Consider the following 27,404-nt stretch of genomic DNA (forward strand, 5'->3'; position numbering starts at 1 on the left):
CGCTAAAATTGAGAAGTACTTTTTGAATTTGTGGACTTTGTTAAAGAAAGAGCTTTGTATTTTGGACATATCACAGCAAAGCTCTCAACCGAAATGCCGTGACTCAAAAAGAAATTCAGAAAAAGAAGACTCTCTTACGTATACACGAAGACGAAAGGTATACAAAAAAGTGAGTCTAAAAAGAATCATGACCGTTCGTCACGCCTTAGAATATAAAAATCGTCTTCAAAGTCGCGCAATTTGATTCGATTTTAAAGTGCCCCTTACTGTAGGTGTTCGTCACGTAATCTAAGGACGATCCTTGAGTCGTCTTTTCGATGTCATCGATAACCAAGCAGTAACTTAGATGAGCAGTACGAATTAAACCGCTAATCGGAGAAGATGCTTCACACGATGGTTCGTTGGCAGCCGGTTTGCCTGTTAGTGATTCTGTTATATCACAGTGTTTGTTCCAATGTTGTGCTGAACGATTTACAGACAGTCGATTATAACGACAACGAGTGTGGAAAACGGTTGGTCCAACACGAGAGTCTTATAAAAGGTGGATACACTACGCGTCCTGGAGAATGGCCGTGGCATGTGGCACTTTATCAGCGTGGCATTCACTCGAACAGTGGCGAGTTCGAGTATGCTTGTGGCGGTTCCATTGTGCATCGATACTTGATTCTAACGGCTGCTCACTGTGTAACGTTCGCTGCTAGCCGGCTCAAATTACCGACCGAAAATTTGCTACTAAAGTTGGGACACTTTAATCTTTCGAACGAGGCGGAGGAACATTCCGAGGTGTTTGAAGTGAGCGAAACGATTGTGCACGCGGGATATCATCCAACAACGTTCGAGAACGATATCGCCATCTTGCGGGTGAAAATTCCTATAATCTATAACGAGTTTATACAACCTGTTTGCTTGTGGAAGCGCGACGATGGTATTATCTTGCCCAGTATTTACGATGAACTGGGTACGGTCGTGGGCTGGGGTCTTACGGACGAAAATAAACCAGCAACGGTCCTCAATGAAGCCCGCATGCCGGTGGTTAGTGAGTTGCAGTGTCTGGCAAATGATCGTGACTTTTTCGGACGATTGCTGAACTCGAATACAATCTGTGCCGGGTATAAAAATGGTAGGTTCGATCGTTTCAGTGCTGTCAGACTTTTATAGATTTGCTTTCGTTTCCCTCTAGGAACGGGTTCCTGCAATGGAGACAGTGGTGGAGGAATGTTTTTCCAAGTTAAAAATCGTTGGTATTTAAGGGGAGTGGTTTCTTTTAGCAAATCAATCATGTCTTCGGGGAAGTGGGTGTGCGATTTAAAAAAATATATCGGGTTTATCGATGCTTCGAAGTACATTGATTGGTTGTATGAAAATACACCCAACAGCAGAATAGATGATCCGATACTGGGGCATCCCAACATTCGGCTAATAAATCAAGGATCTTGTGGACGGAATTTGTTTGCTCACCTGTCCGATGAGGAGCGTAAGCCTGTCTTCAAACAATATCCTTGGATGGCAGCATTACGCCACCGTTTCGGTGCTTTCAACTATGTCCCCTGTAACGGAGTGTTGATCAATCGAAACTACGTTCTTGCAACTAGTTGTGTGTTTGACGCTTCACTGTGAGTATAAGTACAATTTCCATTTTCACAGCTAATTATTCATATTTTTTTACCACTCTAGAGACGAAATCAGCGCTACTCTTGGTGATTACGACATTTCACAAACGGTTGATTATTTTATGATAAATGATGATGATCAATTGCCCGCTTATGTGGGTACGGTACAGACTATACCTGTGGGTCAAATACTTCGCAAAGACGAACTTGTGCTCGCACGTCTAACCGCTCCAGCTGATATCGGTGTGAAGGATTACATCGAAGCAATTTGCCTTCCAGTCACTCCAGAGCAGCGGAGTCGTCTGTACGATCGTTACATTCTGACGGGCTGGCAGGAAGTTAGTAAGAATCCGAAAGTTTTGCAGCGTATTATGCTTAGTACTGTAGCATCGAGTAAGTGTGCGGCTGAAATTCGGGCTAGCAATCGTGATAGAGCTGCAGCAAAGCGGATAACAGATGAGAAAATAATTTGTGCCCGAAACATCCAGAACGGTTCATGCTACCCAGAATCTAGTGATTTAACGGATCGGGATCGGCTATACAAATATTAGATAAAGCGTCAAATCGGTATCTATTATATGGATTACAGACCGTTACAGGCTATTGTGATCTTCCGGAACGGTACATCAATATCAGTAAATATTTGCTATGGCTTTTGGATAACATTCGTCGCTGAACGTGCCAAAATTTCTGGGATGAACACAAGAAAACGAGCGTTTTGTATTTTTTTATGAAACTTATGCAAGATTAAATGTAAGTTAGATCTAAATAATGTGGACAGATTCTGGAAGACAAAAAATATATAATGCACAGAACTACTTCAAATCCTCAGGATGAAATCGAGACCTGTTAAACCTGAAGAAGAACGATGAGAATGATACACCTGAATAAATTGAAAACTTTGGCGACAAAGAAAAAGAAGCATCTTGCATAGCCAGCCCGACCTAAATTTTAAAAGTTTAAGAAGAACATTAATATACCTTTCACCTTAGTATAGAGACATATCTTCCTCCAAACCGTTAAAGGGCACATTGTCGAGGGTTTGCTCGGTTATTTCCTTGCGTTATATTCCGTCATCCATAGAGAGGGTCCCTTATTCCGACTGTATTTGTTACCAAGTATTACATAAACCATGTGCGTAGTTGTGATCGCCTTCGTCATTTTCCATTTCTAGTGAGCTCGACAACGTTTGATCTTGTAGTTTAATGTTGTGCTCGTTCGTGACTTTCTTCTGCCTTTTCAATGTCTTGTCAGTCAATAGTTTCTGTCGTTTCAACTTCATGTATTCCGTTCCAAACTCTTCGCATGTTGCACTCATTCATATTCTCATACATTCGCCCATACATTATCAATCAAAGAATTAGAGTACAATGAAATGAATTTAAATCCCTGTTAGTCTCTCGATGTGTCTAAAAAGATAGTCCAAAGGTGCGGCTTCTAAATGTCTAGGTCTGCCTCTAATACTGTAGGAACCAGCATTATAAATGTTAATCTTTCATGTAGTATAAGGTAATCCATTGTAATTGTTAAAAATAATAGAAAAAAATTAATATTGAAAGAAATTAATGAATATTGGAATACATTATGCGTGGATACTCTTATTTTATGCAAAAGTAACAACTCAATAGTGATTTATGTCTCACCCACGTACGCGCATTGGCGCACATTTTAAAATTTGTTTTACATTTTTAGATCAAATTTGCAGTTTCGAAAAACGTTTTGTTCGATTTCGAACAGTTTTCAGTGTCTTTGGGCGTCAGTTTGGTTTATAGCGGGATCGAAGAGTTTGATTGTTTGTCACTCTCAATTGAAAAAGAAAAAAAACATAAAGAAAGTTCTTTCCGTCACAACTTCGTCGCGTCCACGTCGTGCCCGATCGCACTGTTCCGAGTTATTGAAGGAAATCTGCTCAAAAATGGCATTCGGAGATGTTAAAACCGCCAACGGACTGAAGGAATTGGATAAATTCCTTGCTGACCACAGTTACGTCGAAGGGTAAGCGAAATACAACGGATTTACCATGTTGAGGTTATGCTTACGATCGTACCTGCTGTTCCTCCCCGTCCGGGTTTTACAGATACACCCCGTCAAAGGCTGATCTTTCGGTGTTCGATGCCTTGGGCAAGGCTCCTGCCACTACCTACGTGCATGCGCTGCGCTGGTACAACAACATCGCATCGTACAACGCCAAGGAGCGCTCGGAATGGGGCGGTCAAGCACTGCCGCAAGTTGCCGGTGGTAAGCCGACAGCTGCAGCGGCGCCGGCCGGTGGTGACGACGACGATGATGTGGACCTGTTCGGTTCGGAAGACGAGGAGGAGAGTGCCGAGGCGGCCAAGCTGAAGGAGGAACGTCTAGCCGCGTACAACGCAAAGAAGTCGAAGAAACCTGCCCTAATCGCCAAGAGTTCCATCCTGCTGGATGTGAAACCATGGGACGATGAAACCGACATGAAGGAAATGGAGAAGAACGTCCGCAAAATCGAGATGGACGGACTTTTGTGGGGCGCAGCTAAGCTCACACCGGTCGGATACGGCATCCATAAACTGCAGATTTGCTGCGTTATCGAGGATGACAAAGTTTCCGTCGATTTGTTGACTGAGACGATTCAGGAGTTAGAAGATTACGTACAGTCGGTTGACATTGCTGCATTCAACAAGATCTGAATGTGTGAATGCATTGTTTGGTGTGCGATTGTTTCTTAAGTTTCGTCCGGCTGGTGTTGTAATGGCGATAACGGTCAAATAAATGTGAACCCTTTTTGAAGTAGTAAAGTTTACCCATGACATGTATGGCCCGAAAAGTTTTGGGAGGGATTACAAATGCGAAATGCACGGTCGAGGTCTTCCGAAGACGGAAAGGAATGTTGATATACATTAAGAATGGTTGGGTCATGAATCAGAAATAGAATATCTATTTGGCAACCATAATTTTGAGAAGTTAGTAAGAAAAAGAAAATAATTCCAATTCATATGTTTCCAGCACAGCAAAAAGTTAAAATTATTTGATAATTTTTCTCGTAATGCTGGATGGAAACCAAATGCAATAGCTTTTGTAACGTTCTGATTACACGCGTGTACACAGCAAAGCCTAACAAATGTTGAACCGGCTCAAACAAAATCGTCATGCAATTTGGCTCACAGCTACGATCAGTAAAGCGCATGATATAAACCGCCTCTCGCGATGTCCTTTGACAGCTGCGACATACACAAACAGAGTCGTGAGAAAAACGTACGGATAAAGTGAAACAAATTTTAGCTTCCCAACATAAAACGTGAAGAATTGGGCTGGAAGCACACGCGTACGTCCATTTGCGAATAGCGAAGTTGGATCATTAAGGTGTGTAACGAGCGATACGGTTAAATGTTTAGCAGGACGCGGATTCTGTGCGCGAGATGGATCAACGGTTGAAGCAGCCGTGGTGAAGTGAAAGAAGAAGAAATACACACCAGCTTACCCATCGTATCGTCAAGCAAAGAGAGCGAGGTCCGGGAAATCGATTTTGCTCCGGTTCGGTTGCAGATCATTGGACGGCTTATTCCGGTGAAAAATTCTGTTCCATGCTGGTGAGAAAAGGCACCGCATTCGGTATAATATGTGACTGTGCAAAGCATTGGAAAATAGCTCAGGGGTTTGATTTTCGATTGATTCTCGCAAGTCCCGTTTGTGTGTACGTGTGTGTGTGTGCGGTGGGAAAATGGTTTCCTCATAAACCATTCACAAAACAGCTGGAACGGTGAAAAAACGGGAGTCTGTGTCGCGCGTGTCAGTCAGGGTTGGTGTGGTGGTGGTGGAGTATCATTTTTTGTGGATAAATTCGTCGGCGAAGTTAGAACGTTGGTAGCAGATTCTTTCATATACATGCCTAGGATGTTTTGACGTACGTAAAGATATAAAATTCAGATTTATCCTATCGCAGGTTGTGGTTCATCCGAGCACGCGATGGGATAATGCTAGTTGAGAGAAGAAGAAAAATAGTACGAACAAGACAAAGCGAGAGAGTGCAAGAACCCAACAGTGAAGACGTCGACGGCAAAATCGGTGGACGATGGCGAGAGAGAGAGAGAGCGCGCGCAGAAAAGCTTATGCGTGATATATTTCGAAACGGAAGCTGGTTCCACGAGCGTTCGCAAAACCCGGAACGGCACCGACGGGTAACTATTATAATTTTAACCGAAGGAAAACATCCCATGCAAGTGACAGTTGTCCACAGTGCCACCACCGTGAAGAGTTCTTCGATCTGCTGCTGCGGGGTGATGCAGCTTCCTCCGATGATGCGTGGGAGCACAATATGCATCCGATGACAGATTTTGCACTTTTGGTTATGCGCTCAGATTGTTGAGGGGGAAGCTGCTTATATGCTACGAGTAAGTCAAAACGTTAAGAGAGGAAGCAAAGAGATAGTGCAAGAGTGTACTAGAAACTGGTAACGGTATGATTTAGTGAAAAAATTGTTTTCGGAATTGAAGAAAATTCCGTTCCGGAAATGTCTTCCGAACGAAGAAGGCTATCGGCGTTTCCGTTTCCAACATTCACAGTCATTTACACACAGACAAACGTACGCATTAGGGTTCGAATTAGAGAGGAAAATGGGCAGAATTATTTTTCATTGTAGGTAGTAGACACATCAACATTAGAGGTGACGGTGCTTGTGACGTTGTAATGTGAAAAGTTAGCCGAAACTTGACCACCAAAAGTATAATTTTACTGTGTTTTTGCAGGAAAAATCGCACATGCATTGCCAGAGTTCGTGTGCACCGTGGTATCGTTTGGTCCGATTGCATCTCGATCATCCATCGCGTGTAGTGGTAGGAGTAAGTTTGTAAAGTTTTTTGAATAGCTGTGAATTTTGCTCCAAAATTTCCACGCAGCAATATCAGTGCATCAGTGTGTGCCGCGTGTGTGTGTGGTGTGGTTCGGAAAATCTAACCGCACGTCCTGTTATCACAGCCATCTACGTGCATTTTCTAATCTATTGCCACCGCTTTTTTCTCTGGGTGATATTTTGTGATGGTAGGCCTCAGCACGGTGTAAGAGCACTGTATTGTAAGTGTGACGCGTGTGTTTACCGTTCGTGTGCTGCTGGTGTGGAAGGTGCATCAGTCTCCGAGAAAGGGGAAGGAAAAAAGCAACAACGCAAGGAGAGATCGAAAATTCTATATTTATCGAAAGTGGACATAGCACAGTGTTTGTGGCGGGTTAGCTTTTCCTGTTTCGTGCCAGCAATTGTGTTGTCGTTGTTGTGGTTGCTGCCACAATCGTCATAGTCGTCCTCGAAAGCGGTGTTTTGGTTGGTGTCGGTGATCCGGAGTCCGCGCGGTGTGTTGGCAACCAACACAAACACACGCAAACACGCAATTGGGACACAGGCAATAGTTCTGTCGCGGGGTTTGTGTTGAATCGCTCTGGCAGCAAACGGAAGTCGGCCTAAGCCCGACGCATCAGCAGCATATCCGCCGGATACACCGACTGCTTCACCATCATTTGCTGGGAGGCATCCGGAAGCGGAGCAGCAATTTCGGCGTGAAACGGATTCGCTACCACGGAGCTGGCCGGACCGATATCACCATCAAGCGGTGCGCTATAATGAAGAGGCGCAATGCCGATTGTGGCAAAATACGACGGCCCATTAAGAAGAACAAAATTGCAGAACAGATCGGGAGGTACGTATGACCGGAAGGTTTTTTTTTGCTTGGCCGTATGATTTATTAAATTATCGTTTGTTGTTGGTACGCGAGGAGGAGCGTCTTGCATTTTGCCATGTGTCAATTACGGCAATCACGTTCTCGCAAAGTCACACGAAGGATGCTCTCCAACTAGAGGGATGCTTAGGATGCTCTCGGCCACATCATGCCACTGGAGGATTTAGAAGTTGCCAGAATAACAGAAGCAACCAGAATTCTCAACATCCTATCTCTGGTTGGTGGACAAAATTGACCTCGTGCTTGACTTGTACTGCAAAATTTCTTCAGCTGATAATATTTGTCATCATTTGTGACGTGTCTTCAAGCTTCATGAGCTCTCGCGAAGAACGCCAACGCAAACAAAGGCTAAACGGAATGGCATTCCGTTTTTAATATGAGGCGCTAGCTCTATCGTTGAGAAGGCAACAGGATGTGTGCTGGGCAACGCTGCGCGCGCGTTGTAAACAAATAAGAACATCTTTTTTTGGTAGCTGCCTTCGTCGTCGAATAGCGAGGGAAGAAGGGCACATGCGTCGGCATTTTATTGCCTGTTGACTAAAACACACGGACACACTCACACTATCCTTATCCTGTATCGCGAAAGCTACCGGCAATAATTCCCGCGAGACCTCTTCCAATATCACCGTCAATGGGCCTCCGTGGTACACCGTCCCTGAGGGACGGTATCGCGCGTGCTGTGAGATTGCTGGTATCAGAGTAGTCCTTTGGTTAGTGCCCACATGTCCCCCTCCCGGAATGTCAGTAACATGGTCGTGACAGATGATGTCGGAGGCTGCGTGTAAAATCGATAACGCTACATTAATCGATCTGGCTATATGGGGAACACTTGTTCGTAAATGTACGTACGTGGATGGGGAACACTTGTCCTAAATGTTCATTTACTTCAAGAGGCTTAGACTTTTTATAACGGCATCACCTCTTTTATGTTATAATACTTCTTGAAGAATGCTATGAAATGCATGAATTTTGAGTTCATAATTGATTGTTTCCTGGAGAGAGCAGTTCGATGGTTGAGGCGACAACGGTTTCCGATCTTCATATGGCGCAGGACCAGGATTTAAATCCCATTTGGACTATTCTTCCGTAGTGAGGACTTCAACTTCAACTATCCAACTACGTGGTATCAGCAAGTCCAGTAAACTAGGCCTTTCTTGCAAAAGTCCTATGTTTGTGAACAACAACCATCATGTGTTCAACAACGATGTTTGATGAAGTATTTGATTGTGAATTTTATCCCTGGATTTCAAGAGTTGTGACAATACGGCACTGGACCGTCATATTCAATTGTAAATAAAATTTCAAGAGTTGTTTTTTACAGTGTTTAGTTTAAAAAATTGGGAATTTCAACGTCGCAAACAAATGCTGGGCTAAACATGTAATTTATTGCTTTTTGTCGTTATGTACTCATCAGGCGCTACTCTTACCTGCTGCATAAGTCCTCGGTACTTGCTCTCAGTCCTGTACTATCGTCTAGTGTCTTTCTGATAGGCACATCAACGTTATCACTCCGTCTCCGACTCCATCCGTCTGATATTGAATATTAGACTGCCTGTTTTATGTCTCTTCTTACTAGGGTGGATGATACGAAGATTCTCCAGCTCGTTCCTAAGATATAGTTTGCATCGATCGTAGAAGAATGAAAAGTTACGATTTTATGTACTAAATGCGCCGATCTTGAAACGGCAGGACCGGGGTTCAAATCCCATCCGGACCGTCCCGCCGTAGTTAGGACTCCACGGCCTTATGGACCTCACTACATGGTATTGATAATTCAAGTAATACTGCCAGGCCGTTCTTCCAAAAAAAAAACCTTTTCAGTGGTTATTAAGCAAATTTTGTCCATAGGGAAAGGTCTTTGTAAAATGTTGGTTAACCGATGATACCTAACTGTCGTATCGCATTCATGATATGAATGATCAAGATGTCAGATCTTGTCTACTTATTTTCCTGCTATTCCCACCGTTATTTACCCATGTTTGCTTTTCTATACGAAATAACTACCACTGGAAAAAAACATCTGCTACATAAAAGGGATGCGTCTTGTGTTCTCCCTTGAAATTTTTCTGTTTTCCTTTTTTCTGCATTGTGTGCTGTTTGTTTGTAGAGTCAGCTGGTTCAGCTGGCAGCCATCAGCTGTCTTTCGTGCATCCAATTGTCGATCGAATTGCTCACCGAATATAATGGTTGCAGTTGAATGTAGTTTGATCGCCAGTTTGCAATGCTCAATTATCATTTATCAACGGATTCGGTTGCAAATGGTTTGCAGTTGGATAAATTATTTGAAACACGACGAATCATTTATCGTTCAAACTTCGTTCTATCGTTCAAAACATTATCTACATTTTATTTCAATACTTTAATCAAAAATAAACGTTATTCTTTAAACATCCTCTAAAAATCGGGGCATAAATTCCCAAAAAAAAAAAGAAAAACAGTGCTAATGATTATGTTCATAATCTGTCTTCTTCCAGCAACACCCTGCTCTACATAAAATTTCTTCTCCTATGGGCGTCCGTAATTACAGCAGACTTTTTGCTCGAGTTTCGTTTCGAATTTCTATGGCCATTTTGGTTGCTGCTCCGTTCAATATATGATTCCTACAAGTATAAAGGATTGGTAAGTTGAATCTGACAAAGTAAAGGCCGCCTGGCGGAGCTGTTGCTTAATGTATTAAATTATTGTTTATATAATTTTAGGCATTTTCCGTACTATTTGTCTGCATAGCGGTCACATCCGATCTGGTCTGTCTGTTTTTCATCCCCGTTCAGTGGTTATTTTTTGCCGCCAGTACGTACGTTTGGGTGCAGTATGTTTGGCATACAGGTAAATGTTGCTTAATCACCGATACGATTGTTTTTTTTTTCGAAATTTTGATACAAATTTTTTACCTGCATTACAGATAAAGGTATCTGTTTGCCGACGATAATACTGTGGATATTGTTCGTATATCTGGAGGCTGCCATACGATGGAAGGACAGTCGAAATATACCACATCTCAATCTCTGCCGGCCATTTGCCGCCCATTGGTAGGTATCCAGCAAGACAAATGGTTCGTTTGCTTTGGGGTATACTGTTTTCTTGAATCAATTTCAGTATCGGATACCCGGTGGTGACGCTTGGATTCGGTTTCAAGAGCTACGTTGGTTACCGCATACGGCAACGCAAGCAACGCGAAGTTGCGAAGGATAATGACTTCTACATGCAGTTGCTTCAGGAAGCACTGCCGAAGGAAGAGTCGAAAGCGTTAGAGCCGTTGTCCGATGGAATTAGCGGAGGCGGTGCGGAGCATCCGACAATGCCGAAGGATCTCGTACCGGTGGCCGCGATGTCGAATAACCATAATAGTCTGAATAGTAGTAGTAGTAGTACAGCGACAAGTAACAGAGGTGACACAGGACAGCATAATCACCACCACAATCATCATAATCACAATCATCACCACCATAATCATCAGCAGCAGCACCATGCGAGCCATAGTAAAAGTACCCAAAGTTACAAATCGCCGAGTAGCAGTAGTACCGTCTCGACGACGCATGTAAATGGGCATGTCGGTAGTGGTGGTAGCTCACCGTCATCGTCAAGTAGTGCGATGAACGGAAGCCTCAGTCACTCATCGCATCAACAGCAAGGCTCTTCCAAGCATCGGAAAAGTTTGGACAAGGATAGCAGCGCGAGCAGCAGTTCTACGTCCTCCAACTCATCCAGTACGTTTAATGCCGGCAGTAAGATGAACGGTGGTAGTGGTGGTAGCGGTGGATCCTACTATTTCCACCAGACTGCCACATTCCAGCAAAGTGGTCACAATAGTTCCACCTCCTCCAGCAGTAGCACCAGTAGCAATAGTAGCAGTAGTAACGTCGGCAGTACCACAATCAGTACAAAAGAAAGTTCGATCACGGTAAATCGTGCGAACGATCATAATGGCAGCATTCACTGCAATGGAAGCTCTATTGCGAAAGATGTCAAAGAGAGTACCCTGCAACAAGGACAAACTGCTCGTAAAGACTGCGACAGGGAGACAAGTAACGGTGGTAATGCGGCAGCTTCGACCAGTTTGTCTACGTCTAGCTCTGCAAAACACATCCAATCCAATCGTTCCAAAAGTCCAAACGAAAGTACTCCACCATATAGCAGTAATGGCGGTACTTTAGGAGGAACTAAACCCAATGCAGGTAAGCAGAACGGTCACGTTGCGCAATACCATCAACCCGAGCTGATACAGCAAGCGACGGCCACGGAAGCACCAACGCCCAATACCGAATCGAAAGGTGGCAGTGGTCGTTCAGGGCGTAAAAACCGTCTAAAGAAAGCTGCCGAGCAGCAGGCGCAGCTGTCCGCAATCGCTAAGCTTTGTGCGACCCTTGCACTGGCCTCGTCGGTGACGACGCTTACGACAACGACAGCGGCAACGACGACATCCGGCGGAACCGATAAAGGAACAACCGTTACGCCGTCTTCGTACACCACCGCTTCTGGCAGTGGTCCATCCGCGCCGGTTAAAGACAATCTCCAACAAAATGGCGAACAGGGGAAGGATCTTTCGAACGCTTCCAAGGGTAGTAGTTGTAGTAGTGCGATCGCAGAAGGTAAGCAGGACTGTAGTGTCTCGTCGGTGAATGGGACATTAAAAGCGACACAAACGACGACCGGATCGTCCTGTCAAGCTTCATCTACCGAGTCTGCTCCACCGGCCGCCACAGTGATTGTCCAGAAGGTGTGTGAGTCCTGCCCACGGCTCGAAGGAGACTTGAAGAAATTGCGCGCCGAGCTGTCAGCACACCGGCAGACGGAGAATGAGCTGCGGCAGAAGTATGATTCGAACGCGAACAATCTGAAGGCGTGTTTGCAGGCTAAACAGAAGGATTACGATGAACTGCAAAACAGGTAAGAGGAGCTATGCTTTGTTTTGGGAGACAGCGGAGAAAGTTCAACCGAGTTGGTCTTAGTCACTGATGCTCATGTAACTGAAGAAAATACTTTTCAACAGTTTTATGTAAAAGATTAGAGGGTCGTGCCGCGTTTGTCACATTCACGTCACACAGGAGGAGTTGCTGTTTTTGCAAGAAATTGGATTGATTCTTTGAGTGATTCTTAGAGTAGTAGAGGTCAATTAGTAAGATTACAACGGTTGCAAAACCGTACCGTCAATTGATTCTCAGCAATACCCTGTAAGACTACTGCTTGAAAGATTAGAGTTTAAAATATCAATAACGATACTTTATATCCTCACACCTATGATGGGGTATGTGGCGGGACTTGTCATCATCATCATCATCATCATCAAAATAAGCAGCTTTACCGAAAAATGGGATTGAAAGCTCATTCATTTTTTCCTCTATCTCAGATACCAGGAACATTGCAACCAACGGCAACAGGAACGTCAGAATTTGCAAACCGTCGAGAGACGGCTGGGTGAAGAACGACGACACCGACAATCGCTCGAGGCACAATTAAACAATGAGCGCAAGTACCGCAAGCAGGCAGAGGAAAAAGCCGCCCGTGCCGAGTGTAGCGAGGCATGCAAGATGAAGAAGCAGCAGATAGAAATGGAAATCGATAAGATGCAGAACGAACTGCATAATATGGAGGAAGCGAAACTGATGGCCGAAAAGCAAGCTCGTAACTATGAGCAGGAGGTAATTTATTAACGATTATGATTTAAATTTAACGGTAGTAAATAGCCTTTTTTACCACCACGCTTTTACAGCTGCGAAAGATGGAGTTACAGTTACGAAACCGTGATGCACAGCAAAACACTGAAGTGCTGATGAGTGCACTGGCCGCAATGCAGGATAAGAACGCGACGCTCGAGAAGAGCCTTTCGGCCGAAACGAGATTTAAGCTGGACTTATTCTCCGCCCTTGGTGGCACTAGGCGAGAGGTTGAAATTCTCACCTGTATGTGTTGTGTGCGCTGTGCGCAGACTTTCCCGGCAAATCCCGGACGAGAAAATTGGAAGTAAATATGCCACGTGCTTTTTGTTTTTTCAACAGGTTCGTTGCGTGCGAAGGAAGAGGAAATACTTGACCTAAATGCAAAAATCGTACAGCTGTTGGCGGTTATGCCTACCGAGAACCTTTGCTTGACTAGCCACGGTGGTGGCGCGGGATCGGACGGTGGAGCATCGATGATGCGGTTGGCCGATGCACCGCAACTTTTGCCACAATCCATGACGAGCGGGCATCTGAATGGGATTGGACCCGGCAGTGGTGGTAGTGGTGTAGGAGGAGGAGTAGCAGGTGGAGGCAGCAGTACAGGTACGGGAGGAAGCGTAATGCAGCAAAGCAGCCAACAGCAACCAAGTCCTATGTCGCACCTGGTGCAGAACGGACCATCGTTCTGCAGTCAATTAGGCAGCCTCGGGGTGCTTACGTCCACGATGACGACACTGCCCTCGTCATCGGTGCTATCCGGTCCGAACACGGTCGGTAACGGCAGCGGTACCAATGCGGGACAAATAGTACAAATGCAAAACTCGAACAACGGAGGCTCAAGCGCCGGCAACTGTCCGTCCGGACTCGATCCGAACGCGACAATTTACACGCCGAAAAACAACGGCGGCATGGTCGGTGGCACTGAGGCCTGACCACGTGAGCGATCGTTTTTTCCACCCAGCAACGTTTCTTACTCAACGCGAACTCCACCATCTCTATCGCTCTTTGTAAGCCTGCCCGGTAACGGCACCAGCTCTAACACCACATCCACCACCACCACGAACGCCACGACGAGCAGCAGCAACAGCAGCAGCCACAACCTAATCAGCGCTAGTGTGGCCAATCTGGCGCAACAATTGAACGCACACCAGGCTCAACATCCGTCAGGCGTTTCAAATTCTCCTTCTTTGCTATTATCGCCGCACACTCATCATTCCGTTCATCTTCCTCATCATCACCATCATCTTCAACAGCAACAGCCGCAGCAGCAGCAGCAGCAGCAGCAGCAGCAACAGTATCATCAACCGAAACCCCCATCTCATCAACAGCATCGCCAACTTCAGTCAAATGATCCGTTCGCTTAAGGCCCATCACTTTTACAACCCGGAATTATTTATTCTTTTCTTCTCTTAAGCTAATAATTTACTACTTTCTTGTTTACTATTTTAGATTAATCGTTAAAAGCCATTCTTTCTATTACTGCAGCGCTTTCAACATTTGGAAAAAAGGGAAACAAAGAAAGCTCTGAACTTTCTTGTAAGCGCGCTGTTTAATGAACAGGGGGACCATAGGCCAGCTCAACAATGTTTTCAAACTTCAGCTCAACGATTCTCCGAAATCGTAGATTCAAGTCAAAGGCGCCGGTAAGGCGTTGTGAGTTGCGTTTTCTAAAAAGGTATGGATTTTGACCGACGCAGTCTGATCGCAGCGAAAAAATCACGAAAGTTTGATTTTTCCGCACCGACGTATGCGTTTTCAGATTGGCAGTCGTCAATTTGAAATGCTAATGTTGAATACGTTCGTGTCGATACACATTGCAAAAGTTGCCTCGCAAAAACCAATTACAAATATTTCGCGTGCAAAAAAAAAAGAATATTCGTAGATACTAAAAGTCCCGAACTAAAAAAATATCCATCTCCGCAAATGGAGTTTGGCTTGTGCCGAACGATTACCACCTCGCCTTGGGATTTTACGGGTTCGAGATCGTATATTCCCATGTTGAAAAGGGTTACCGGGTTCGATTTGCTTCTACGATATCGGAGAATCGTTTTACACTATTGACAGTTCGTGTTGCGCTGTTGAGCTAGTCTTAGAAATCCTGTAAATGCCACTTCGCTGTCGAAACAAACGCGATATTGATCTCATATGAATTAATCTCCCCACGACGAGCTTGTCTTTATCACAAACACACACACACACACACATACTGGTGAACAACAAACGCGCTGCATACAGGTGACCTAAACGTTTCAAACGCAAACCTCGATCTGACACCCTGTTTTGTAAGACTTTTTTTTAAGTAGTGTTTGCACACTCTCTCTATCTCTTTCACTTTCTACTAAGTTCCTAATTTGACTTTAAAAATAATCTCCAGTGAATACAAGAAAGTGCTTCACTATTCTGAACCTCATGACTCTGTGCTTGCGATTTCGCAAAGTATTATTATTATGATTTAGTGGTTGTGGTCATCCTTGGTGGGGTTAGTACACTGCGAAAAGTGCTGATGAAAAAATAGGTAGTTTTGTAGATTTTTGAAAAGACCTTTTTTTGAACGATGAATGCATGATAACAGATGCGGAATACATGTATGTGTACTGTCGTTTAGCAAGTGTGTAAACAAATATCTTGAGCTTTTTTAGGTAACTTGTAAGGTTCTAAATTTTGTTATTATGATTGAAAAACAAAAGTATCATCACCGAAGACTAACTAACTGGTTCTGTATGGCGTATGGTGTTTGAAGTTCAGCCTTAAAATGCGCCGTCATTATTTCACTTTTTCAATTGTAAGAATAAGGCCGCGGGCTACGGGAAACTTTTGAAATCAATGGGAAACTGTCACAAAATCTCAAAATTGCGATTTAAGCTTTTTCTCCGTTTCCTCGTGAAGTTAGACTGTGTATGCGCCAAAATCTCAAAGCGGGAACCTTTCACGAACACTCATGAAAACCTGGAATTTGGATTTTGAAATATGTTGTGGCCCGCGGTCTTTTAAAACATAATTTTTCATAAACTTTTGATTAAGAATGCACCGAAGTTGTGTACTAACCCCTTAGGCATGTCATCGCTGTAAAAGCGGAGATAGTTCTGTCCAATCGGTGCCGTACTTAATAGAATTTTAAACAGTTTAAACAAACATTTTGCAATGTCTACATAAAGTCTGCATGGGCAGTTTGTTCTCAGAAGAGGAAGAAAACAAATATCAGAAGCTTCTAGTTCCTTTCACTATTCTTAGTGTATGTTTACGGTTTAATTTCTTATTCTTAAAATTCATTTTTACTTGGAGACTTGGAGACGGAGATGAAAGGCAAAAACCAACCCCCCCCTCCCCCTTAGATTGCTCGTTGAAGTTGTTGGCGCACGTGTTCAACTGCGTTTCCATTCCCCCGCTGGGTTCGCACTAATTTAAACGCCACAATGCTTAGCCAACCGGGTTTGTAAGTTGCTGCAACCCGTACTTGCAAACTAAAATTATCTTGTTGGGAAGGAGGAAAATGCAGACATAATGTTGTGATATTCATATTACTTAAATATATATATATACATACACACACGTACAATATATATATATATTCTTACATGTATGTACTTTTACAATTAATCGTAAATGTAGATTATTTATCATGGACACACACACATAAACACCCAAACACATACCCACACTCTAATACGATTTGGTGTCAGCACAATTGTTGGCGCTAATCGAACCACACACTTTTAGGGAGATATCGTTTGTAGTAATTGCTTTGTTTTTGATATTTTCGATTAATTTTTGAGTGTGATATGTTAAGATGCAAAAAAGTCAGTGAAGTCAAAAGAAACAATCTAATTTGTCCAACTTCTTTGGCAATTACGTACTGCGGCCGATTGGCTTCAAAGCTTCTTCGACGAAAGAGCTTAAGAAACCTTGACACCTAGAACCGTCTGTGCAAAGTCAAACGTTCAAATAGTTTTAGTTAAATTTCATTTCTTTAAATCGTTTAGGTTCAGTTATGTTCGTGGCGTCGTCACTGAATGCAATTTATTATAGAACGTTTCAGTTTGAATTTGATTTGGTTTTGTCGCTATTTTGCACTTTTAAATTGCTTTTAAATCACAACAAATCGATTGCATCTCCGTAACCGAACGCAGTTCTCGTGTGCGAACATCATCGTGGTGGTCATAAGCACCGATGCTACGCCGAACTTGGACGCCCCAAAGCTGTGGCTAAATTGTAACAACATCCTATCCACAATCCTCCTAATGAACGAGAAGCTAGAACAGCTAGAGGAAAAAAAAACAAGCTAAAGAGAAAACGTATAAATTATCGTGTAGAAAATCATTCGTAAGCCGTGCGCCATGTGCGGCTACGTCAAGAACAACAAACCCGAAACCACGAAACACAAATGCACTAACAATACGATACGATTACAATTGGATTAGAACTGTTTCAGAAGAAGGGGGAAAAACACTCGCGCAATGAAGAAAAAAAAAACAAACATGTATTATAGTCCGCATGGAGAAGAAAAGTAGGAACCAGAGAAGCAGCACACTATGGGAGAGACAGACAATTAGTAAACGATAAGGAGATACTTACACTTACACGAAAAGCAAACAACAAACAAAATACTGCAAGAAATATCGAGATCGATCTATGGATAAAACAAGCAAAGCAACATTAAGAACCTAAAAATGGACAGAAGCTGAAAAAAAATCTATGGTGTAATCACACTAAAGAAAATAAAAACCGAAAGTGATAATGCAAATGTAAAAGACGCCGAATACTTCAATAGTGATGGTTCACTAAATGCCCTGTGGAAACGTTTCCTGATCCGAATAACTAAAGGTGTTTTAAAATTGTTTGTGGTATTGTTGTAGAGCATGACTGAATATCCTTTTGTCGAAACTGACGAAATGTAACAACGAGACAAGTCAATAGTTTCGGAAAGAAGTACAGTTTCGTTCCAAGAACGGATGCTTCGCATGGTCTCTATTATTACGCATTACACATACACATAAATAGAATTAAAATGGTTAACTCCATTAGACTGAGGATGGCATAACTTTGTAAGTTTTAGGGACGATAGTCTGGTTACTGAAGTGTTATGCCATCTTTTCTAGTAACTATTTGTTCCGATAATATATCCGGTCCGATCCTTCAACAAGTAATCCACAAGTCTTCGTCTAAAGGGCGAAAACTTAGATTATATCTTCAATCGAATGGATTCCACTGTAAACAAAAAAATCAGAAAAATTGGACTACAAACTGAACCGCTTAGTACGAATATTGTATGAAGAGGCTACGTTATACTATGAGTGGCGAATCCAATTGAGATGCAAAAGATTGTCTTGACTCTGCATGATGAAGACTCGCCATCTGTACGATGCGGAGGATCCAAATGAATCCTACTTGTTACCTATAACGAAAAGGAAGTAGGAGATTTTGGACTCTGTGATTGGTCTCAACTGGTCCCAGTCGTGAAGGATATCGAATAGTTGAAACATACCAGGGCAAAGTTGTGATGGACCAGAGTCCCTTGCAGTAACTTTTGAAGAACCTTTGCCGAAGCCACGCTGTGTTGCGGCAGCGTGGCTTAGCGAATTTCGTTGAACTTCCGACGAGGTACAACAAACTCATCAGAGGCGTATCTTCCTACCCCCAAAACGTACCCTGAACCCCAAAACGAATTGGTTGTTGTAAATACTGGCGGCTCTGACAGATGGTGCTACGATTGCTGCATCGACAGACAATCCCCCTCCCCGGTCGATGAGGATATACAGGGGCCTCGGTGCTGCTCGTCAATTACACTCCCCCACATCCCCGGGCTCAATGCTTTCGATTCTGATAGATTCTCATGGGCCCCGCCTTCAATTCGCCTTTGCCCTTACGGTGACAGGATGTTGAATTCCAGGGCCCTCCATGAATGGGCCTACACACCATTTTCGCGTTGGGGAAGAAGGGCAGAAGGGCTAAATCCGCCTCTGAAAATCATTATGAAAAGCGAGGATAAATGGGTCCTAATCGAGACGACATACTATTATAAGGAGGATCTTATGTATTGCTCTCAGCTCTTTTTTTTGTGAAATAGCAGCATTGCTACGACTATAACACCAGACCGTCCTGAATGTTATGCTGCATGTCATAATGAAAAGTTAAGGAAGCTCGAACATCCTTAGAATCTAAGATACATTTATGAGTAAGAGCATCCTCACTAGTTCTCGCGAATGCTGTGAGGAAATGTACTGAATGTGCCGAAGCAATGACTGTGGCTTACATGTGTCGAAGGTGAAGTGAATTTTTCCGGTAAGTTATTTGTTGCTTTTCCACTTTAAAAACAAATTTATTGTGAGGAGAATTTCCCGTCAGTTAAATGCTACATTGCTACATCGTTAGATTTATTTCGTTGTTGATGGAAGTCCTAATGATCCGCAGTGCGATAATCAGCAGTGTGGCGTAAAGCGTACCTGTGTCTGAATACGAATTCAGAATTGTAACTGGCATTGATCGGATTGTTATTAACATCTTAGAAAAGATCTTTCCTTTCTTCTCTGTTTTTTCGTGCTTGTTCAGCTGGTACATAAAGACCCACAATGGATATAAATTAAAAAAATAATCTGCATAAAACTCAATGCTAAGCTCGTGTGTACTACACCTGAAACAAGAAAAAAAAAATGGCGACATTTCCACCGACTAACAAAAGGACTTAAAAAGTAATAAAAATTTCAAAAATGCGATTTGTTCGCTGTGCGCAATAGTTTCTCACTACTGTTGGTGAAGGGAAACGTTTGCACGCGAGAGCTGCAATTCGTACGTTTCTTGTGCGTCGTATCGTTCGACCTTTGAGTGGCCAACTTCGCTAGTTGAGTATTGTACCTCTAGCAGCACCGTCAATTCCTTCGGAAAGCAAATGTCTCCTTCACAGAGATTAAGCTTGAAGTTAACCGCAATCGGTGAGGGGTCGTTTCCGTTCAGTTGCAGTGCATCGTTTACTGGTGGTACGATCAGCAGCCGAAGCGATTGACCGGAACCGGTATCGATAGTACCTTTGGTGCAGTCGCAACTCCACTCCGTAGTAGGCAACTCGAGCGACCATTGCTGTGGTGCACCGTCAGTTAGTTTGGTTGCCTGCCCAGGGAAAGTCATATTAAACGTCAAGCGTAGCGAGCTCTGACCCGCATCCGGATGCATCTTGATTGGACGGGTTGGTTTCAGAGTAGTAATGGCCGATCGACGATTTTCACCCACGCTATCCAATTCTTCCGGTACGCGGAAGTTTAACTTTAACGGACGGATACTGCCATCGGCAAGGTTAGCCACCAGCAGCTCGTGGTTATTTGTGTCCGCAATGTACAGCAGCTGGCCGGTACGATCGAGGCACAGGCCGGCCGGTTCGTTGAAGCGCCGAATCGAACCATTTGCCTCGCGGAACTCGCAGGTCGTCGCGCAGTTTGTCGTGATGTCAATTTTCTTTATCTTGTGATTGTACGTGTCGGCGAAGTAGATGTAGCTGTCCTTCGGATTGTACGCGACACCGAGAGGATGCTGAAACTTTGCCGCATATTGCTTTCCATCTACATCACCGAAGGCGAACAGATCCTACAGAAATGGAAAGAGAAGTTTGATTAGATGGATAACCCGGTGTTGTGGAATGGGTTTCTTATAGAGATGTGGAAAAAATAGCAAAAAGGTCGAGGTGTTTCTGAACGATTCCACAAAACATCGGAATCAGTTCCGGCAGGTAGGAACCGGAACCGTCCGTAACTGTCGGAACCGTTCGGAACCATCGAACCCGTCAGAATCATCGGAACCATTGAAACCGTTAGAATCGTCCGGAATCTTTGAAACCGTCGATTCCATTGCCTTGGATCAGTGCGTTCCAGAGAACCCATTTCTATTTACTTATCTCTACGACGTACCAATGGATTACGATCGCCACCAGCCACGGCCATCACTTTACCGTCTGTGAGCGAAATTTTCCGAATAGCGGAACTCTCACTGTCCGCCAGATAAACTTCCTTCGCTACACGGTTAATGGCCAATCCGGATGGTTGTGCAAATGCGGCACTATGTGGGTAAGACGTGTTACGGTTCTGCTCGTGGCCACTGCCCGCAATGGCACAGCACGTACCGGCACTGTATTTCTTGAACTTCCACCAGATTGTATCGTCCAGGAAGATGGCCCAAATCTGATGAATTCCTGCCATCGCGATCAAAAGTACATCCTTGGAAGGGACGACCGCTTCATCCGCATGAAACGACATATCGAGATCACGTGTCGAATACACCGCCACGTCCCACGGTGAGGATAGTAGCTGATCCCGTCCGGTTCTGCCACCGGTACGATCATTTCCTTGGGTGCCGTTTCCTGCTACGGTACTCACCAAGCGGGATTTCAAATCTATTCTTCTGATGGCATGATTTTCGTTGTCTGCTACAAACAGGACGTCGGACCCTTGGAACGTTACGCCCTGAGGAGCGTTGAAGCGTGCCTTCGTGAAGTTGCCATCTAAAAATCCGCTTTGTTTGCCACCAATTTTGTGCAACACTGTACCGACCGAGTCGATGATCAATATCCGATGGTTACCCGAATCGGAAATAGCGAACAGTGGCTCTTCGTTGCTATCGACACCACCGGCAGTTGGTACCGAGCATGCAATCTTGGCAGGATATTTCATATTCGATGCGATCGTACCCGGACCGGACAGATTGAGAGGCAACGAATGGCGCTGAATTTCACCCTTTTCCTTGTAGAATCGAATCGCACTGCCAACGTACAGCTTCAGATCCTCAAAGTTGCCTTCGCCCATTATCACAAACAGTGGGTTCGCACGTGGTCCCAATATCATCAGTGTGGGCCAACACTGTACCCGTAGCTTGCGCCACATTGCCGATACGTTGTCGTTGACGACGGGATGCGAAATTTCGTACCGTTCCACCGCTGCCCGGATATTGTTGGAGTCTTTCTCGTTCTTAAACTTCGCGCTGTGTACACCGATCACCGCCAGTCCTTCCTCGATCGGGTACAGCTGCTCCAGCCGCTTCAGATTCGGCAGGATGTGCATGCAGTTGATGCAACAGTAGGTGAAAAAATCCAACACAACCACCTTTCCCCGCAGCGAACCTTGCATCGTTAGCGATTCCGTCACGTTGAACCAATCCAGCCCATCCGGAAACTCGGCCGTTACACTTTTCCCGTCCCGATCGGCTACCTTCAGATAGTCCAGGACGAGTTTTTGCCGCTTTCCTGCATTGGTGCCGGCCGATAGTAGGTCGTCCGCCAGCTGGTTGCTATTGCAGGCCAAGACCTCCATCATGTCCTGACCTTCGGGCGATGTGCTCATTCTGGAACCTATTTTGACGACGTTGCGACGAAAGTTAGGAACGCACGGGGCGATGATGATGTGATGATACTGGCGAGAGTTTTCACTAGCGGCAGCTATTGTTTTGATCGGTGACGTTTTGCATCGGAATGCAGCGGTTTGACAGCTAGAAGCAATACGCGAGAATCGTCCCAAAACAACAAACAGAGCCATGTGTGTGCGTGCGTTTGGTGGCTGTTTCCTTGGTAGTGAACGGAGTACAAGAATTGGCTTCTGATAATGTAAAAGTACTCAAGTTTCTAGTTCTAGTTGCACAACATTTTACAAAATCGTATTCTTTGACGATGTCACTAGCAAACACAAACAAAGAGTGCATAATATCGTACTACGATGTGCTTGAAGTTCCACGGACCGCAACTCTAGAAGAAATACGAAAATCCTATCAAGAATTAGCGCTGCAGTACCATCCGGATAAAAGGAAATGTAGCGCGTCGTCTGGTACAGACGAATCAGACAAATTTATCCGTATCGACCAGGCGTGGAAAGTATTGCGGGACGATCGATTGCGTAGGATCTATGATGCGGAACTCATGCAGCAGACGAAGGAGGAATACTTTGTGAACGAAATTCTCACCGAAGCTGACTTTGAACGAGACGAGGAGGACAGCTTTTTCTTTCACACGTGCCGCTGTGGTGGATGTTACATATTGCCGGAGGAAAGCGTAGCCGGCGAGTCGATCTACGTTTCGTGTGATGAATGTTCCCTAGTGATACAAGTCAATTTGGGGAAATAACACTAGAATTGTGGTTCGTGTATGTTTTGTAAATAAAATGATAACATTTAAGTAAAATATTAATATTTCGTAATTACGAAATGTGAGAGAAACTTATCGTTTTGTTGCCTTATTGCATGTATTTACCTAGCGCAAACTGATCGTTTCATACACGGTGCATGTATATACCTTAACGTCGCGTCAACCGAAACGTCAACTATTCCGTCGCGTCATTAAAAAAAATAGGATCGAAAAAGTTTTTCGTGCTCCAGCAGAAAAGTAAAAACAGCTCTTGTTTCCTTATTTTCGCGGTGAAAAACTCATTGCGTGTGTTTTGAAGGGAAAAAGATAACTTGGTGCTTCATCATCATGAGTGCGTTTTCTGCTGTATTTGATGAGCCGGAAGTGGATCCGGCGGCAGAGTTTTTGGCCCGTGAACAGAACGCCCTTGCTGGACTGGAAGATGATGTACCCGTGGCTGCAACGACGGCCACGAACGGTTCGGTCAATGGTGATCCCGTACCGAAAGCAGGTTCGTGGGTTGACACGGTGAAACATTTTTTAGTCAACATATGCGCGTCCCTTTACTATTATACATTCATCATGCCCAGGGTTGTGTCCACCCATCCATCGTAATGCTAGGGATGGTAGGAATACTCGAAACATTAGTCATCCATCCGGACGTGGGACACGCAGGGATCGATCAACATCCCCTTTTTTCGTGTGTATGTGCAAGGGAATACCTTTGAAAGCATCCACCAAAATGCTTCACACGCATACTTTATCTAGCCCAAGCATCACTTTCGAGGCGTTGTAGACTGCTTCGTTAATCGAATTAACGGGTGTACGCCGTCAAAAAGTGTTGCCGTGTGCTCTAGAAGCCAACATGAAGATCCCAGTTAATAGCGATAAAACAAGTTTTCCGCCAATACACTAGTAATGCTTCGCTGTCATAATTGTGCTTATCGTCCCCTGGGACACTCACACGAACACTCCGTTGTTGTATGCAAACGCTTATCTGCATTTTTTGCACAGCCTCCTCCGATTGCTTTGCTGTTCGTTTTGTTTTCTGATGCATCCCCATATGCTATTAGGAACCAAAAACATGTGTTCTCTGTCCGTATGGAGCGTGTGCTTGCTGTTGCCTTCCAAAAGAAATCGTACATTTTTTGTTGGTTCAATCATCATTTTAAATAATCATTTGTGTACGTCCAACATTAGTTCAATGTTGTTAATAATATCAATTCATACGGTATCTATGACCATTTATGCAAAAAATTGTCTTATAATACTACCCGTTGCTGCAGCAAAAAGCATGCAATTTTCTAATCAAATTTTTGTTCGTTTCATGTTTTCTTTTATTCTTTCTTTTTTCCCACCTCCCGGATACATATCAACACAAACCCTCTCTTCACGCCTTTACTGTGCCCGGCCCACTTTGATCAAACCTATTTGTTTGGCTTACTCTTCCTTCGTTTCGTCGCTTGTTAACGATATGGATATATTTCGTTTTTACTAATGTTTGGTTTAAAATTTTTGAAAAAATAATTAACCGGTAATACAACACTACATTTTTTTTCCTTTACAAAACTGGGGGAAAAAACATACAAACACGAACACACAAACTACACGAAAGCACAGAATCGACAGGACTCGAAAATGAGCTAAACGGAAGCTTTGAAATGATCAGTAATGCCGATGCGCAAGCCGATCCGCCCACTACTGCCGATAATAATCAGTACACAGGTAAATAAATAACTAACAAAACTGGTTACACATAAAAAAAAAACACCCACAAAACACTAAAGAGCTACTACCATCTATCGGGTTGTAAGCAGGTACTACCAGGAATGGCAGTTTTTCCTTCCTTGATCGTTTCCCTAGCACACGTAGGCAGACGATGCCTGCTTAGATTACCGTTTTGTTCGTACTGTTGTGGTTGCTTCCTCTATTCCTTCTTTTCCCTAGTTAGCGAATTTGCCTTGTGTAGCTGAATAATAAACTCACACATTATTTCTATAAATTTACACTAATTCTTGTTAAAAATATGAATCTTTTGGATTGCGCATTCGGATACAAAAAGTTAAAAATGAAAGCAAAAATGTTCACAACATTCTCTCATGCTTGGCGTGGTAATACGCAATAGTAGCAGAATTAGTACAATTCTTACTCGTATACAAATCACACGGCATGATGATGACGGCCCCTCGTAATGGAGGAGTTTACGTTATTTGCATCTATGGGCATGATTTCTTAACAAATTAAAACCGAAAAATACACACTCACGCACACACACATGATAAGCTGACGTTAAAAGGAGCCCGAACGGAGCACGTCGTCGTATAGCGTGTGTTAGTGCTTCGTTTAATGTATTAAGTATTGTTTAAGTTTGCATATAATTGTCATTTATTTGTTTCGTTCATTTTAGTCTAATAATGTTCTGTACAAATGTGTTTCTTTTTCTCGATTTCTTAGAAGATGATAATGATGATTTTGCAGGCTTCACAGGTAAGTGTCGGGAATACTGATATAACAGTCTCGTTTTGCGTTTACTATTTCTCTTATTGATTTGCGCCAACCCGTCATTTATTTGTCCTTAATATGCGCCTGTGTATATGTGGAATCTCTTTGTACTTAATTTTATAATCGTTTTTCTTAGCAGTAGTTGTCGCAATTACTTTGTTTAATAGCTTCTATAGTTTTTTTTCTGTATTGGCAAACATAAAAAACACACTAAACAAAAAAAAAGGTATTAAGCGTCCTGGCGCAGATGAGGAACTATTTAAAAGTATCTAATTCGCAGATCATTTTAAACTCTGAACTCTGATAAGTTTTAGTACCGGAATATAGAAGTATTCTCTTCCAATCAGTATTTTCTTTTCCTTCAATATGAAACAATTAAAAATAAATTTTCTATCAATGATTGCTTATCTATCTTTTTTCGTGATTTTTTTTTATCATCCTTTACTCCCCTCCCCTACACAGTTCCAAAGCAGGTGACGGAGGAACCGGAAAAGATTCGCAAATGGCGCGAAGACCAAAAGGCACGGCTCGAGGAGAAGGATCGCGAGGAAGAGCGCAAAAAGGAGGAACTGCGTGAGCAGGCCCGCAAGGAGCTGGAAGATTGGTACAAACATCACGAGGAAACCATCTCGAAGACGAAAGCCGCCAATAGGTAAGTGGATCGAGCGGTCGAAAGTGCTGTAATGAAACACCGAACTATCACCTCCACTGGAGGCTGATAAGTATGTGTTTGTGGGGGGGTGTAGATCGGTGGATAGATGCGTTCTTATAACGTATACAGCCCGGAAATCAACAAGATTTAAAAAAAATACACATCCAACACATACACAGCAATTACATATGTTGATAGTTTTGGTTTTATATTCTAACCCACCTGAAACGTTCTTTTCTCTTTTGCTAAACAAAAAAAAAAAAACAAACAAAAACGTAACGTACTAACCCAATCAACTTTTGCGCCATTTTGTTTGTTAAAAATGCGCCAAAAACACAGGGAATCGGCCAAGTAAGTAAAACAAAAAAATAAAACCCACAAAACAAACAAGCGTTGTTGTGTTACCACAGTTTTGGTTTGGCTTGCGTTATAATTTCCTTTCTTTTCGTTTGGTTTTTCTGTTAATTAATATTTGATTTGCTATTTAGATTGATTAGTTGGATGAGTATGTGTGTTACATTAAGACAGTTTGAATAAAAAAACAAACAGTTTGTGAATGAAGTATACTAATACGATTTGGCGAAAGGATTTATTAATACTATTAGCCTAGAACATTAAACCCCTGTTACTAACGGTTTGCATCGGATGAACGACATGTATTGTAATATTCATGATGATTGGCATGTGACATGTTTACATTCCCCATTATTTTTGTCCATTTGTTTTATCCATTAGCCACGTTTGTTACCACGTAAAGCGTTTGACTCAATCATCAATCGGATAATTTGCATCCTTCCCTTGTCTGTTACGATTTCAGGAACGCCGAAAAACAGTTCGTGGCGGAAACGGATGAGATTGAGCCGGGCACCGAATGGGAACGGATCGCCAAGCTGTGCGATTTCAACCCGAAGACGAACAAATCAAGCAAAGACATCTCTCGCATGCGTTCCATCATTTTGCAGCTGAAGCAAAACCCGATCCAGGCGACCAAGAAGGTTTAAATGGCTTTGTTTGCGTGCCTGTGTGACGATCGTTCCCCGCATTGCTTCTTCGTTTTCGCTTTGTGGCAAAGCAGAAAACTGTTATTTAGACATTCTTGTTAGGAGAAAAAGGAAACTCTAATGTTGCAAAAAGAAATATTGAGAAAAAAAAAAACAAAAACGGACGAGTGTGTAGGAAAGTCACAAGGAG

General features: G+C 43.4%; 5 protein-coding genes and 1 pseudogene across 11 annotated transcripts in view; 5 read left to right on the forward strand and 1 right to left on the reverse strand.

The window, feature by feature from the left end:
* Positions 1-381: 381 nt before the first annotated feature.
* LOC126567429 (polyserase-2-like) lies at positions 382-2,286 on the forward strand (annotated as a pseudogene).
* A 1,145-nt stretch (positions 2,287-3,431) lies between these two features.
* Positions 3,432-4,376, forward strand: LOC126556307 (probable elongation factor 1-beta). Its single transcript, XM_050211551.1, has 2 exons — positions 3,432-3,605; positions 3,688-4,376. Exons 1-2 carry the CDS (start codon positions 3,526-3,528, stop codon positions 4,274-4,276), a joined length of 669 nt encoding a protein of 222 aa, XP_050067508.1. The 5' UTR covers positions 3,432-3,525; the 3' UTR covers positions 4,277-4,376.
* Positions 4,377-7,130: 2,754 nt separating this feature from the next.
* On the forward strand, positions 7,131-13,986 carry LOC126568785 (macoilin). Its single transcript, XM_050225413.1, has 8 exons — positions 7,131-7,273; positions 9,787-9,931; positions 10,012-10,138; positions 10,215-10,341; positions 10,409-12,199; positions 12,660-12,951; positions 13,023-13,212; positions 13,309-13,986. Exons 1-8 carry the CDS (start codon positions 7,197-7,199, stop codon positions 13,899-13,901), a joined length of 3,342 nt encoding a protein of 1,113 aa, XP_050081370.1. The 5' UTR covers positions 7,131-7,196; the 3' UTR covers positions 13,902-13,986.
* Positions 13,987-19,707: 5,721 nt separating this feature from the next.
* On the reverse strand, positions 19,708-22,432 carry LOC126568834 (NHL repeat-containing protein 2). Its single transcript, XM_050225486.1, has 2 exons — positions 20,862-22,432; positions 19,708-20,541 (listed from the first exon to the last, which is right to left on the reverse strand). Exons 1-2 carry the CDS (start codon positions 22,284-22,286, stop codon positions 19,708-19,710), a joined length of 2,259 nt encoding a protein of 752 aa, XP_050081443.1. The 5' UTR covers positions 22,287-22,432.
* A 177-nt stretch (positions 22,433-22,609) lies between these two features.
* LOC126556369 (DPH4 homolog) lies at positions 22,610-23,059 on the forward strand. Its single transcript, XM_050211634.1, has one exon. The coding sequence runs from the start codon at positions 22,610-22,612 to the stop codon at positions 23,057-23,059; it is 450 nt and encodes a 149-aa protein (XP_050067591.1).
* Positions 23,060-23,407: 348 nt separating this feature from the next.
* LOC126556291 (clathrin light chain) overlaps positions 23,408-27,404 on the forward strand; it is a 358,662-nt gene continuing 354,665 nt past the window's right edge. The window contains exons 1-6 of one of the 7 annotated variants that reach the window (XM_050211528.1): positions 23,408-23,570; positions 24,680-24,784; positions 25,514-25,546; positions 26,024-26,213; positions 26,553-26,564; positions 27,031-27,208. In XM_050211528.1, coding sequence (XP_050067485.1) covers positions 23,408-23,570; positions 24,680-24,784; positions 25,514-25,546; positions 26,024-26,213; positions 26,553-26,564; positions 27,031-27,208 — 681 coding nt within the window. Of the gene's footprint in view, positions 23,571-24,679; positions 24,785-25,513; positions 25,547-26,023; positions 26,214-26,552; positions 26,565-27,030; positions 27,217-27,404 lie in introns of those variants that run through there. The other 6 variants (XM_050211529.1, XM_050211532.1, XM_050211531.1 and 3 more) reach the window with 6 other exon arrangements.

Source organism: Anopheles maculipalpis, chromosome 2RL (genome assembly GCF_943734695.1).
Source record: "Anopheles maculipalpis chromosome 2RL, idAnoMacuDA_375_x, whole genome shotgun sequence".
Classification (NCBI taxonomy): domain Eukaryota; kingdom Metazoa; phylum Arthropoda; class Insecta; order Diptera; family Culicidae; genus Anopheles; species Anopheles maculipalpis.